This window comes from Solanum verrucosum, unplaced genomic scaffold, assembly GCF_900185275.1.
Source record: "Solanum verrucosum unplaced genomic scaffold, falcon-dt-bn FXZP01000434.1, whole genome shotgun sequence".
NCBI lineage: Eukaryota > Viridiplantae > Streptophyta > Magnoliopsida > Solanales > Solanaceae > Solanum > Solanum verrucosum.
In genome coordinates, this window is record NW_026019848.1 from 834,602 (window position 1) to 848,999 (window position 14,398).

Below are 14,398 nucleotides of genomic sequence, written 5' to 3' on the forward strand. Positions count from 1 at the left end.
AATCTATTTTTCTTTCCTGGTCTAAGAATAGTTCAAAGTACCGGGTAACCTATCAGTCTAAGTGATCCCCTTAAGCAAGTTAAATACTCAAACGAGAGTGTGTCGCTATTAAAAAATAGTAAAAAAAGACCTAAAAAGCAGATCGCCTAAAAAAGACCTCATGGGGTCTTTATTCCACAAAACATTTTTTAACTTTTTTTTTTTTAAAGCAAGAGACCTCATGATGTCGTTCAAATCAAAAAGAAAATCCGCCAAATAATAATAGCGACTTGAAGGAAATTGGATTGGGTCACTCATGTGGGTCAATTCGAATCCATGTGAGAAGAATATATATATATATATATATATATATATATATATATATATATATATATATATTAATAAATATAATGAAAATACAACTATTAGAAAAGGGTTCTCATAGGAGAAATTAACGTATCTTTCATTCCCTACAATTTCAAAAGAATCGACACTTCTTTCGCTTATTCTCCTTTTTCCTTCTACAATTCTAGTAAAGTTCGCGTGAAGATTCTTTGAAGTTTTCTTCTTCAAAAAGTGTTGGAACGAACAATTGTAACATGTACGATTTTAGACTGTAGCTTTATATAGTATAGTTCGTATTTATATACATGTGATTGCACTTGAAACTATATTCAATGCTCCTGCAAATTAAGTGTATGATTAGATTCTCCATGACCTTACGAGGTTAATTTTAAATTTCAAAGAAAACATAGCAACCTCATCAGATCTCCAAAGATTTAAAAAAAATTAAAAAAATATATTTAAAAAACAACCTCACGAGGTCTCTATTTATAAAATATTCGTTGATTACTTTGATTAAAAAAAAAGACCTCATTAAAAAACTATTATAAAATATAAAATTCAGGAAAAAACAAAAATACCCCTCGACTATAGAAAAACGTTTAAAAATACCCTCTATCCATATCTTTTAGTATTCTAATACTCCCTTCCATTATCTTTTTTGCTCAGGTTTACACTTTATATATATTTTTTTAAAATATTTATTATATGTATGAAATAAAAACCGCAGATTATTTCCCATTATTTATCGGCACTTCGTCTTCCTCCACCGGTGATGAATTCTGTAGTCTCTCTACCGGCGATGATGTCCGCAGCAGCAGCACCTCCATTGGCGAATTTCACGGCCACAACTGCTTCACGGCCTACAGCCCCCTCGATCCAGTGTAAGTTTCAAAATTCGCTTAATTTTTAAAAAAAAAATCCATGTTAGGTTTTACCTTTTGATGATAAGCTCTAAAACACTTTATTAATTCCTCATTAGGTTCATTAATTATGATTTTATTTTCTACTTTTGCTGCTAATTTTTAATGATACTTCAAATAATCGTGCTTGTTCAATAATTAATGAATTTTTTCAATAATATTAGTTATAATTAAGAAATCGTGTCATTGTGGTAATGTTGTTAAAATAAGTATTGAGATTTTAGTTGAATATTGGGGGAAGAAGTTGAGTGAACTGCTACAATCAGTTTCTAGTTATACTCGCTACTTCGATCTTAATGAAATCATCAGTTTTATGTAAAGGATCGAGAACATTTGTAAAGGGAAAAGAATGTTAACAACATTAAAGTATTGAGGGAACATCGAATGCTCTTTTATGGTTCCGATGATTACTATCTTGTTATTTCGGTGTGGAGATCAGGCAGTTGAGCATATGATAATTGATAGTAGTTGCAGTGCCACCATTATAGGGTCAAGCAGGATTTTTTTTGACTGTTCACTTTGTTTTGTAATTAACTCAATCACACAATATTGTGTATGTTCTCATTGGAAAGTTCTGAAAAATGTACAAAGTTTAATTTTTTTTTGATGTAGTCCCCTAATTTAGTTTACTTGCATGTTGATTCTTCACTTTGAGTCATACAAATTTTGTTTATTGGACCTGTTCATTGGGAAAAAAGTTCATAAATTTTAAGTATGGGTGATTTATAATTAAAAGTTGATACTTACTTACTCTGTCCTATGAATTGGTCTTGCCAACTTTATTGTCTTGTCGATCAAATTTCTATTCCATGTTCCACAATATAAATATGATGGTCTTCTATTAACTATCAACTTTATCATTAAGCAATTGCAAGTTTTATTTTAAATATTAGGTGAAGGTTGCATGATTGTTTGAAAATTTTTGGTATTAGCTTTAGAGCTTGTTTGGTTGACTTTTCATTTTTGACTTATAAGCCAAAAGCTATAGAATTTATGGGTTTTGACCTATTTTTAGCATTTTAGTTTAAAACTAAGTGCTTATAAGCACTTTTTTAACTTATCCAAACACTCCAAAAGTACTTAAGCTATTTTAAGCTTAAAAACACTTTTAAAAAGTCAATCCAAATGGGCTCTAGTCTTTTTTAAGGTAAATGTTTCACTTAGTTGCAAGGCTATTTTCTCCCAAACCATAGACCCTACCCTTTGTCCCTCCTCCACTTCTTTTCTTAAGTATCCTAATGCTACCCACAACCACAGACTCAACATCAACAACATAGAAGGCACACAAGCAGGAGGATACAAACTTGAAATGTCCTTTTTAGCACATGCAACATAAGTCAGCTGAGTGCCTTTCATAATGCTTGTGACAACTATTTTATGTAATAGCTTTTGCTTGCAGTCGTGAAAAGATAACTCTAACTTGAAGCCAATATTCTTTCAAAATGATTCAAGATTAAGTAGAACAAGTTTACAATTTGATTATTAAGATAATGGAAACACCAAGTATTTACAAGTATGTTACATTAGTTTCATGAAGTTGGAGGTTGAGTGAACTTTGAATCATGAAAGTGACCTATTATTGATGTCGCTTTTTAGGTCTCTTTTTCCGGAAAAAAGACCTCATGAGGTCTCCTTTTTAGGTCTCTTTTTACTGTTTTTTTAGTAGCGTAATTAATGAACCAAACTAAACTATCATTTGATTATGTTTTCTTGGATAGACCTGGTTGTAGGTGAGAAAGTATTTCTCATTGAAAATGCACAGTTTCTGTTGGAATACTCCTACTGTATAAGATCATCATGTCAAATCTTGTTGTTGCAGAGTTGTTTTGTTTGTTCTTTCAAAATGGTCTGCTGTTTTCTTCAATGGATATACATAATTATTTCAATTCCTTTTGGCAGGTAGCTTGCTGTTCTATGTTAGACATCACGTTTACTCTCATAAGAAGTATTCCAAAAATGGAATTACCATTAAGTATAGAGATCTCCTGAAGCACATCAGACCAGAAAAGGGATATTCTTCAACGAGTGTTCGAGGCACCATTTATTGTTCAAATCAGAAGGAAAGAGATGTTGGCTTGCCTTCTGATCATATCGCAGTTGGTGCAAAAGTGATATATGCTGCTGCTCCTGCAATGGGTCATAATCAGGTAAAGTAAATCTACTTACCATATGCATTGTCAAGCTAGCTTTGTGATTCCAGGGAATCATTTACTTCATTCTTCTCCTAAAACTGTTGTGGACCCAGCTCATGAGGAGAAACTTTTATCTCTCTTTTTTGATGCCCACCATGAGAGTTAAACTAAAGCTATATATGGTGCTACGGTTTTGATCAAGTGTTTACCTTGCAACCGCTTACGACTTGAGGAGGAATCTACCCAAACTCTAATATCAGAGTTGCAACTAGAAATTTTCTCTTCTTTTACGGCCTAACTTTTTTTTTTGTAGAAGAATCTCCTCAGGGGGTTCGAATTGTTTCAAGTGTCTTGATCAATTTAAATGGCAGTGAAATCTGAAACATAGACCTGTTATATGTCATAAACCTCAAAATATGCTGTCATCAAGTTCATTACAACCTCTATGAACTTCCTATCCAGTTTTGGCTGCCCAAAGGGAGTAGCAATATTTTTTTTCGCCCATTTAATTGCAAAGATTAGCAAATTACTGCCTTTACGGTTATTCTTTTTCTATATTCTCACTGTGTGTCTTTTTCCCACAGTTGTCTTATTGGTTTTCCTACTAAGATATTAGTTTGAGAATTAGGTAGATAATGTTAATATATGTTCCCTAAGAGAAAGTTGTGCTTATTCTGTTCCATGTAGTTGCACATCATTCTGTCGCCTGCATGTGCGAAAAGTAGATATTATTTCCAAGGTTCACTTATCTGCAATTGAACAAAGTTCTTGTAAGAAATGCCTAGATTTTTGTTCTTTGCAAGGTGCCATTTATTCTCTATCAGATGTCCAGAACTCATGTATGCTAAAGTTCTGAATCTCAATTCCAGTGACATTTTAGTTAAATATCCTACAATAGGATCCTTCTCTTTTCAGGTATCATTCCTCCTTCAACATGAAACCTATTTAAATTGAGGGCATGTGCCACTTTTCGGCTGGTTGGAGATTGACAGGTTTTTATTATTAATTTGTCTATGCCTTTCCCTTTCAAAACACATCGTAGACATCTAAATCTTATTGGATCAGTCCATACAATACTTGTGCTAAATCCTAAATTCAAGACACGTTGGATCAAGTCAACATTTTCGGTCAATAAGTTCCAAATTAATCATTTAATTCAAAATTATGTGACTTAAGTGAAATCCAATGTCAAGACCCAAATCTGAAGGGCCGTGACCGCCACTTAGTGAGCATATACCCCACCAAGCAAACCAACTCTCTTAATTATCATTAGGTAAGCAGTCAGAGGAAATGTTCTATTGCTCAATATTCAAAGAATCTAACTTCAAGAATTTTAGTTTCAGGAACTCCGTCTCTCATGCCCCATTGCGCACTGTGATCTGTCTGTCTAAGTTTTCTTCCCCTGGATATGGGTGTTAAATTTGGTGTTAAATTTAATTTGGTTTGATTTGTTTTTTCTGTTTATCTTGAGACTTGAGTACCTCTATTTGTAATGCTGAGCAGCTATGCACGACCAAATAGTTAAAGTTAACATAACGAGACCGGAATGTAGAAGTCGAAAGCTTGATAGTTTTATCTTCTGTTTTAGAGAATACAAAATGTTCTCCAATTTTCTTACCTTTTTTGTTCCAATTCTTTTGGATGTCCTTGTAGGAACTCTTACCTTTATTGCTTGATGTTTCTCTAACAGTAGTTTGCAGCTTTTCTGAGGCATTCTCTCTTTTCCTAGCATGTCTCGTGTGGTTACATTGGACTGACAAATTGTGCCACTGCCATTTCTTGTTCTGTGAGATGCTGCCTGAATCATCTGAATATATTTACTTTGATTCTATTTAAGTGTGATAGTTTGTTGCTTAATATTTTTGTTTAGACTAGATTTCACTTGCAAAATATCTTTGGGTAGAAATGCGCCATTCTATCTTAAACTTTTCACTCCTATGACCTTGCCCCTTAATTTTGCTGGCTAAAGTAGTTGATATACATCTGAGTTTTCAGGTTCCTACAGTGCAAGGATCCTTAATCAAAGTACTTAGTTGGATGTCATAGAACAACTCCTTTTATTTCTACTGATTTTTGTTAATGTTCTGTTGCATGATTTCCTTAGGGTAAGAACTGCGTAAACTTCACCATCCTAACATTTAGCTTAAATCTTTTGTTGATTCTCTTTACTAGGTCTTTGTTTTGGGGAATATCTATTTCTTGGAATTCAGTCACTAAAAATTTTCAGGAATCACATCCAGAATGCAACTCTAGAGTTCCTGCAATTTTGACAACTTTGGAAAAGATGAAACTGACTTCAAAGGTATGCCACAAACACAGCACAATTATTTGTCAATGCTGATTCTTGTGTTTATTGTTTTCACCAGTGATGATAAAAGACAAACACATTGCGTATCTCTTGAGGGGTCATTTGGAATCAGAGATGAGGAAAATAAATTTGGGATAAAATGTGAGATAATTTTATAAAAATTACGCTAGGAAAAGGAAAAATGAAGTCTCCTAAAATCATGCTAATTAATATGTAATCTGTTCCATGAAGTTAAAGCAAAGATGTTGCACATGCCCAACTTGCAAACCGAAGTATGAAAAGTCCTTTTGCTGAGGCCCTATGTAAGCACATACGCTATTTGTTTTCGGACGCTACATGAAACAAACTCAAGGTGCGACTAGTAACTTTCTCTTTGACGAAGTGCCAATCAATTTCATTTTATTTTGTTCAGTCATGTTGAACATGATTCTGAAGCTCTGAGCTATACTGATTGCAACTTTATTGTGGAAGCTAGTAGAAGGCATTGACTCGCTCCATCTATCCATCTGTCTACGGGTTGAAGCTAGTAGGAAAGTGCAATCCCGTGCCATGTATGTCCAACAACTCTCTCCAAAAGTTCCCAGTAAAGTGAGGGTCTCAGTCACTAATGATATGCCTCGCCAAGCCCCAATACTTCAACACATTCTTAAAGAATAGCTTGACAACTTCCTCGGCAACGCAGAGCTTAGTGAGGCGTGCATGAAGATGGGCATACATCGAAAATCTATCCACGACCACTATAATAGTGCATAACCTCTGGACTTCGGCTAACATGTGATAAATTCTTTAGCCTTGCTCTCCCATGGATCTCCGTAACTGGCAATGGTTCCAAAGTTCTCCAGGCTGTTGCTGCTCAACATCCTGTTGACATAAAAGCCAAACCTGCATGTAACATTCAATGTCATCCAGTATGCACGCCGATAGTAAACCGACTAAACCAAGCCTCTTGTGACATTGGCCTGGATCACCATCCCAAATGGTGTCATTACTCTCCTATGATGTGCCACCTAATGACACTCCCATTTCAGCTATTTAGCTAAACCTTGTGTGAGCTACCTCTTATTCTTAAGTGTTAGCAATATACAGGAAGGATTTTATAGGAGCTACCATCCTACGCTAGAGTGAAGCAGTTTCTCCTAGGAACTTATGGGAGATAACTATGAAGTCAGATCCGGTGAATTTTCCTTTGTCATAGGACCTTTACCACTATGGTGATCATAGGAGGGCAAGAGAATTCCTGGTAGAACTCTACCATTTGGGTTTTTTTTGGGGGGGGGGGGGATTTGTGTCTGATTAAAATGTCCAAAACCTTCATGCGCACTAGTAAGATGCATATAGAGATGTTATTAAACACCTATACAACTAATCAAGCTATCTTGTGTTCCAGTTTCGAGGCTCAGATGTTGTTGAAGTGCAGAATTTCAGACCAGCTACAACAGATGACATAGGAAGTGTTCATGCTGGGCCCTATATTTCAGGGCTTGAGAAGGTAGCATAGCCATAAGGTTTGGTAATTCTTCTTATTAATGTTGTTGTACAATAATTCAAAACTTCTCTGGTGGTGTGTTTGATTGATGGAAGTCACTTTTCAGGAAAATGTTTTCCATGATGACAACATTTTGGTTTCTAGAAAATGTTTTCCATCAAAATGAGAAAAATGACTTTCCTCTTATATCGATGCAAGTCATTTCCGAACTTCTATTTACACTTCTAACTTCATGTCTTTTATTGGAGACTATAACATAAATTTTCAACTTTATATTATTTATTTCAAGTAACACCTAGACATTATTGATTTTTACTAGTAAATTTTTGAATCAAGCATTACCTGGTTTGCCAAGATTATTATTAATCCTTAATGGATCTATGTTTTTCTGAAACTATTTTCTACTCACCAATCAAATACTAGAAAACATTTTCTTGAAAAATAGTTACCATTTTAAATGACTTCCATCATACAAACAAACTTTGAATTCGATCTAAAAATTTACATTTCCTTAATATTTTCAATTCATGCGATCATGGATACGGGTTTTTTTTTTAATCCGTAGATAGAGATGATCTCATGCTTGGCATTCCCCTTTTTTTTTTTTTTCAATTTTGGGCTATTGCGTTAAAAGTCATCTATTATTCTGATGTTACATGAAGATTTGGGTTTGAAAAGTCGATATTGGTACGTATTCTACATGGCCGCTTTCACTTTTAGTGGGATTTATTCTATCTTAAAGTAGTATGTGAACCACCCATACCCATATCATTGCCATTCACTAAGAGTGCACCATGAAAGTGAAGAGTCCACATAGTTTAAAACAATGTTTTAATTTGTAATGTCCACATGCGTAGTTTTGTCATATATTGTAAAGAGTCTAGCATAAGGACTTTTTACCTTATTTTTGGAATTTGTTCTTTATAAAAATTGTAACACGTGGAGAAATGGTGGGTTCCCTATTTTTGCTTAGGCCTGCATGTATTTCAAGAGACTATAGGTCCTTCGAGACAACTCTCTTTCATGTGATTTTAGGTTTACCTCGTTCTTTGTTAACACTTTCACTCGCTATGGTTTCACATTCATAAATTGACGTAGGACATGGCTAAACCATCTCAAACGTCATTTCTCTCATTTTATCCTCAATGTGTGTTTTATCTAAATATTCTTAGTTGTAAAAGATTTAGTAACAATACTTTTTATATAATTTTAATTTTAGGAAAATAAGGAAATTGATGAACTGCGATAGAAAATTTAATGGTTGTACTCTCATATTCCTAACTTGTCCATTCCTTCTGAAACTGAGGGAATGTTTTCCACATTATTATTACTTTGCATCATTGTTGTCATCATCCTTAATATTGTTACTATTCCTATTGTTATTTGTGATGTCATTGTAATAATTGTTATCGTTGTTAATATTTATTTATTATTAGTAGTATTATTATCATCATCATCTTTGTCATCGCCGTTGTCACCATTATTTTTTCTCATCCTATGTTCTCTTGATTTGTTGACTATCATCTGCAGGCTATGGATCAAGCTTCAGAGAAAGGTCTAATTTTCATTGATGGATCTGGACCCACATATGCTACTGCCACAGTAAGAATATATCTCTTACGGTAACTCTTCCTCTTTCTGATGCTAGTCTCTATTACTGTCTGGGAGAATAATAACCAGATTTAACTTTATGGTGTTAACACGCATGCATCACATTACGCTTATTTTTCCCTTTTCCCAACTATTTTTGGTGTTTTCTGCTGGGTGTTCGTCAGCCATTGTAACAACCTGTTAGGTCGTTTTGGGTACTATAACTTCTTATTTCATAAAAAATTCTTCCGATAAATTCTAAATGGGTATTTTGGACTATTCGTAACTATAAGTATATAACTAATGGGGTAATTTTAATAATTAATTTAGTCGGTTAAAGAAAATAACATTAAAATTAGTAGTGAGCCATTTTTACCACTTTTATAATTGGTCATGTATAATAATTAGGGTAAGAAATAATCTGTAAAAGAAAGAAAAGTGAAAACTAGGCGAGAAACTTTACCTGCGGCGTCTAACAAGGAAGACCGACATCGAGGTAATGTTTTGAATCTTCAATGTCCTTATTTAATGGTAGGGGGTTAAGTATTATATAATAATATTTCATGGTTAGATATGAATTGAAAGTGGGTGTTAGCGGATGTACTGGGAGTTTGGATTTTGAATAAGAAAGTGAGGGTGATAATGAATTGGTTAATGGACTAATGATTAGCCAATCATTGACTTGATAAATTTGGCTTATAGTAAATGATAAATTTGGGTTAGAGTTGTTGCCACTACTTTTCGAAGCCAATGACTTTAATCTTGAATTTTATTTCGTTGTCATCATATTATAAATTGAGATTTAATATATTGAGATATGTAATTAAATATTAGGTGTATTGTATAATTCGAATATCATTAAAGTGATGATAATTAGAGCAATTGAGACTTATCCTTAGGCTTGAACTTTAGGAAAGTGACTAGATTTGGGTGAGTTTTTGGGTCTAGGCTAGACATATAGTAATATGGGTGTCTATAGACTCGTTTACTTATGAATTATGCATGTTTAATATATTGAAAACATTCAGAGGCATTGAGGAAAGGAAAAGCTTTGGAAAATTAACTTGCACGACTTCGATTCCTCGGTCGAGGTAGGTTATGATTTATTCTATGTGATAGATAGACATAGACTCTTAATAGTGATTGATAATCATTGAGTGATATTGTGAATTTATCTATGTACTTGGTTGTGTGGTTTGGATAATCTGTGTTGTTTGTGATTGGTTTGAAATCCTGAGACCGTGAAATTTATAATCTTGAACCTTCTCTATTGAAGTGATGCCTTGAATAAAGAAGGCTTGATGAAATATTGTTAATGAAGTTAAAAGTGATGATAATAAATGATAAATTAACGATTTATTTGGATCGGGTGCCATGAGCCGGCATGATGTTATTGGATCGGGTGTCACGTTCTGGCAAGACAACATTAAAGGAAAACATATATAAACAACGTAATGTACTAAAAAAAAAATAACGTAATGTACTCAGTCTCAAAATAGAAAGAAAAGAAACTAATAGGCAACGAGTAATAGTATAAAATCAACTATGACAATTAGTAGGTGGCAAGCAACAACCAACATGAACAAGTGACAACAACACTAAAGTAAGTATGTAATCAGTCAACAATATCAAGAGCACACATGGGGACTCATGCCTCCAAACTAAGCTATTTTAGGAATTGAGTTCTTTGAGATTGAGTACATTACATTATTTATATATGTTTTCCTTTAATGTTGCCGTGCCAGAACGTGACACCCAATCCAATAACATCGTGCCGGCTCGTGGCACCCGATCCAAATATATCATTAATTTATCATTTATTATCACAACTTTTCACTTCATTAACAATATTTCATCAGACCTTCTTTATTCAAGGCATCACTTTGATAGAGAAAGTTCAAGATTATAAATTTCACGGTCTCGGGATTTCAGACCAATCACAAACAACACACAGATTGTCCAAACCACACAATCAAGTACATAAAGAAATTCACAATATCACTCATTGATTATCAATCACTATTAAGAGTCTATCTATCGCATAGAATAAACCCTAATCTACCTCTACCGAGAAATCGAAGTCGAGCAAGCTAATTCTTCAAAACTTTTCCTTTCTTCAATGCCTTCTAACATTTTCAATCTATTAAACATGCATAATTCATAAGTAAACGAGTCTATAGACACCCATATTACTATATGTCTAGCCTAGACCCAAAAACTCACCCAAATCTATAGTCACTTTCCTAAAGTTCAAGCCTAAGGATAAGTCTCAATTGCTCTAATTATCATCACTTTAATGATATTCGAATTATACAATACACCTAATATTTAATTTACATATCTCAATATATTAAAACTCAATTTATGATATGATGACAACGTAATAAAATTCAAGATTAAAGCCACTGACTTTGAAAACTAGTGACAACAACTCTGACCCAAGTTTATCATATACTATAAGCCAAATTTATCATATCATCAGCCAATGATTGACTAATCATTAATCCATCAACTAATTCATTATCACCCTCACTTTCTTATTCAAAATCCAAACTCCCAGCATATCCGCTAACACCCACTTTTCAATTCATATCTAACCATGAAATATTATTATATAATATTTAACCCCCTACCATTAAATAAGGACATTGAAGATTCAAAACATTACCTCGATGTCGGTCTTCCTTGTTAGACGACGCAGGTAAAGTTTCTCGCCTAGTTTTCTTTCGTCTTTCTTTTATAGATTATTTATTTATCCTAATTATTATACACGACCAATTATAAAACTGATAAAAATGGCTCACTACTAATTTTAATGTTATTTTCTTTATCCCCCGACTAAATTAATTATTAAAATTACCTCATTAGTTATATAAATAACTATAGTTACAAATAGTCCAAAATACCATTTAGAATTTATCGGAAGAGTCTTTTATGAAATAAGAAGCTATAGTACCCAAAACGACCTAATGGGTCTTTTATGAATAGTAATGTCATATTCTTTCAGTAACTCCATCCACCTCCTTTGCCTCAAATTCAAGTCCTTCTGAGTGAACACATATTGTAAACTACGATGATCTGTATACACTCCACACTTGACCCCATGTAGATAATGCCTCCACTGCTTCAATGCAAATACAACTGCAGTCAAATCCAAATCATGGGTCGGATAGTTACGTTCGTGCACTTTCAATTGCCTTGAAGCATAGGCAAATACATTACTCTCCTGCATTAGCACTGCACCTAAACCAATATAATATGCATCACAATAAACAATGAAATTCTTACCTTCCACAGGCAAGGCAAGAATCCGTGCAGTAGTCAACAAGGTCTTGAGTTTTAGGAAGCTCTCTTCACACTCATCCGACCATACAAAGGGAACATTCTGCTTGGTCAGAGCAATGGAAGAAAATCCCTTAACGAACCGACGGTAGTAGCTAGCTAAACCAACGAAACTCCTTACCTCTGAAACATTAGTAGGCCTTACCCAACTCTTCACTGCTTCGATTTTAGTGGGATCCACCATCACTCCATCCTTAGAAACCATGTGCCCCAAGAAGGACACTGAATTGAGCCAAAGCTCACACTTGGAGAATTTGGTATAAAGCCTTTTCTCTCTTAACAACCCCAAAACAATTCTCAAATGCTCTTCATGTTCTTTCCTGCTCTTGGAGCAGATCAGTATTATCATCAATAAATACAATAACGAAGAGATCCAAATATGGCTTAAAAATTCTATTCATCAGGCTTATGAAAGCAGCAGGGGCATTCGTAAGCCCAAAAGACATTACTAAGAACTCATAATGTCCATACCTTGTTCGAAAAGCAGTCTTTGGCACATCCATTGCTCGTATTTTTAGTTGATGATAACCGTACCTCAAATCAATTTTTGAGAACACACAAGCACCCTGTAACTGATCAAACAAGTCATTAATGCGAGGAATGGGGTACTTGTTCTTAGTAGTCACCTTATTCAACTGCCTGTAGTCTATGCACATTCAAAAACTACCATCCTTCTTCACAAATAAAATTGGGGCACTCGGTCTAATAAAACCTTTACCTAACAACTCCTGAAGTTGGGCCTTGAACTCTCTCAACTCAGCTGGGGCCATTCTATAAGGGGAATGGAAATGGGTGAGTCCCCAGCTCCAGGTCAATACAAAAATCAATATCCCTATCAATTGGCATACTAGATAGGTCTGCAGGAAAAACATCCACAAACTCACGAACTATCAAAACAGTTTCGATCGAAGGCATTTTGGAAGTATCATCCCTGAGATGTGCCAAGAAAGCTGGACAACCCTTACTCACCAACCTCTTAGCACGAAGAAAAGAGATAATATGAACTGGGGCGGGAATATAGTCACCCTCTCATACCAGCGGATCTATCCCAAGCTTGGCCAAAGTTACAGTCTTAGCATTACAATCTAAGATAGTAAAATTTGGAGAAAGCCAAGTCATACCCAGAATTACGTAGAAATCAACCATCTCCAAAATAATCAAATCTACATAAGTTTTGTTCCCCACAAAAGTCATAAGGCAAGACCTATACACCTTCTCAACTAACACAAACTCACCAACATGAGTATGTATAGACACGAATAGGCATGTCAAGCAGTCACAATGCAAATCAAGTCCATTAGCTTATAAGGAAGATACATAAGAAAATGTGGATCCAGGATCAAACAATATAGAAGCCATGCGATCACAGACCAGAAGAGTACCTGTGATAACAACATTGGATGCCTTTGCCTCTGGCTTCCCGGGAAAGCATAACAATGGGCTTATCACATGTCTATCCATTGCCTCTATCGGGCTGCGCTACAGTAGTTCCAACCTGCCCGCCACCTCGACCGAACTGGTGACCACCATTATTTTGGCCACCACGTCCTCCTGAATGATGACCTCTACCATGACCACCCCTACCTCTAACTGCTGGAGATTTGTAACTCTGATCATACCGAGCCTGACTCTGCCTCAGACAGTATTTCTTGATATGCTAGCCTCACCACACCCATGGCAAGTCCTGGAGTCGAGAGTTTGTCTCTGTGAAGAGGAAGAAGACTGAAGATAACCCCCAAACTCAGAAAAATGCTTGCTGGTCGGTGACGGACCCTCAGGTGAAACCTGCAATGAAGACTGAAGAGGACGGGGTAGATAACCCCCATAACTCTGCCCTCTCGAGTAAGAACCACTAACCTCACCTCCTTTACGGAACTTCTTAAATGTTGACACCTTGGTGAAGTCATCTGGCTTCACCCCCTTTACCTCTATCACAAAATCAACCACTTCTTGAAAAGATTTTGCAGAAGCAAACTACTTGTAATGCTGGAATCTGCAAATCTTACCTCAGTCCTTTCACAAAGCGGCGAATCCGCTCTTGCGGACTGAAGCAAAGCTGAGTGGCATATCTGGATAATGCACGAAATTTGGCCTCATAGGCTGCAACCGACATCTTTCTTGCTCCATGTTCAGGAACTTATCTCTCCTCTTGTCCCTCAAAGTTCGAGTATATACTTCTCCATGAAGAAGCTAGAAAAGGCTGCCTAAGTCATAGGTGTTGCCTTTGCTGGTCGACATTCAACATGAGACCTCCACCACATTTTAGGCATCCCCTGAAACTGGTAGGGTAACAAAC

At 35.3% G+C, this 14,398-nt stretch overlaps 1 protein-coding gene across 4 annotated transcripts; it reads left to right on the plus strand.

The window, feature by feature from the left end:
• Positions 1 to 1,008: 1,008 nt before the first annotated feature.
• On the plus strand, positions 1,009 to 8,813 carry LOC125817628 (histone deacetylase 10, chloroplastic-like). 4 transcript variants are annotated; one of them, XM_049497188.1, is made up of 6 exons: positions 1,009 to 1,209; positions 3,148 to 3,391; positions 5,372 to 5,401; positions 5,604 to 5,678; positions 7,072 to 7,173; positions 8,701 to 8,813. In XM_049497188.1, exons 1-6 carry the CDS (start codon positions 1,097 to 1,099, stop codon positions 8,794 to 8,796), a joined length of 660 nt encoding a protein of 219 aa, XP_049353145.1. In that variant the 5' UTR covers positions 1,009 to 1,096; the 3' UTR covers positions 8,797 to 8,813. The 4 variants fall into 4 exon arrangements, with proteins under 4 accessions (XP_049353145.1, XP_049353161.1, XP_049353153.1 ...); XM_049497204.1 differs by having other exon boundaries at positions 7,072 to 7,189; positions 8,701 to 8,811; XM_049497196.1 differs by lacking the exon at positions 5,372 to 5,401.
• Positions 8,814 to 14,398: the final 5,585 nt, after the last annotated feature.

Excerpts from the sequence above, each read along its gene's own strand:
- LOC125817628 (XM_049497188.1), top strand. The coding sequence starts at position 1,097 with ATGAATTCTGTAGTCTCTCTACCGGCGATGATGTCCGCAGCAGCAGCA. Across the intron at positions 3,392-5,371 it reads CTGCAATGGGTCATAATCAG|GTTCCTACAGTGCAAGGATC; the intron begins GTAAAGTAAATC and ends CTGAGTTTTCAG. Across the intron at positions 7,174-8,700 it reads ATATTTCAGGGCTTGAGAAG|GCTATGGATCAAGCTTCAGA; the intron begins GTAGCATAGCCA and ends TATCATCTGCAG.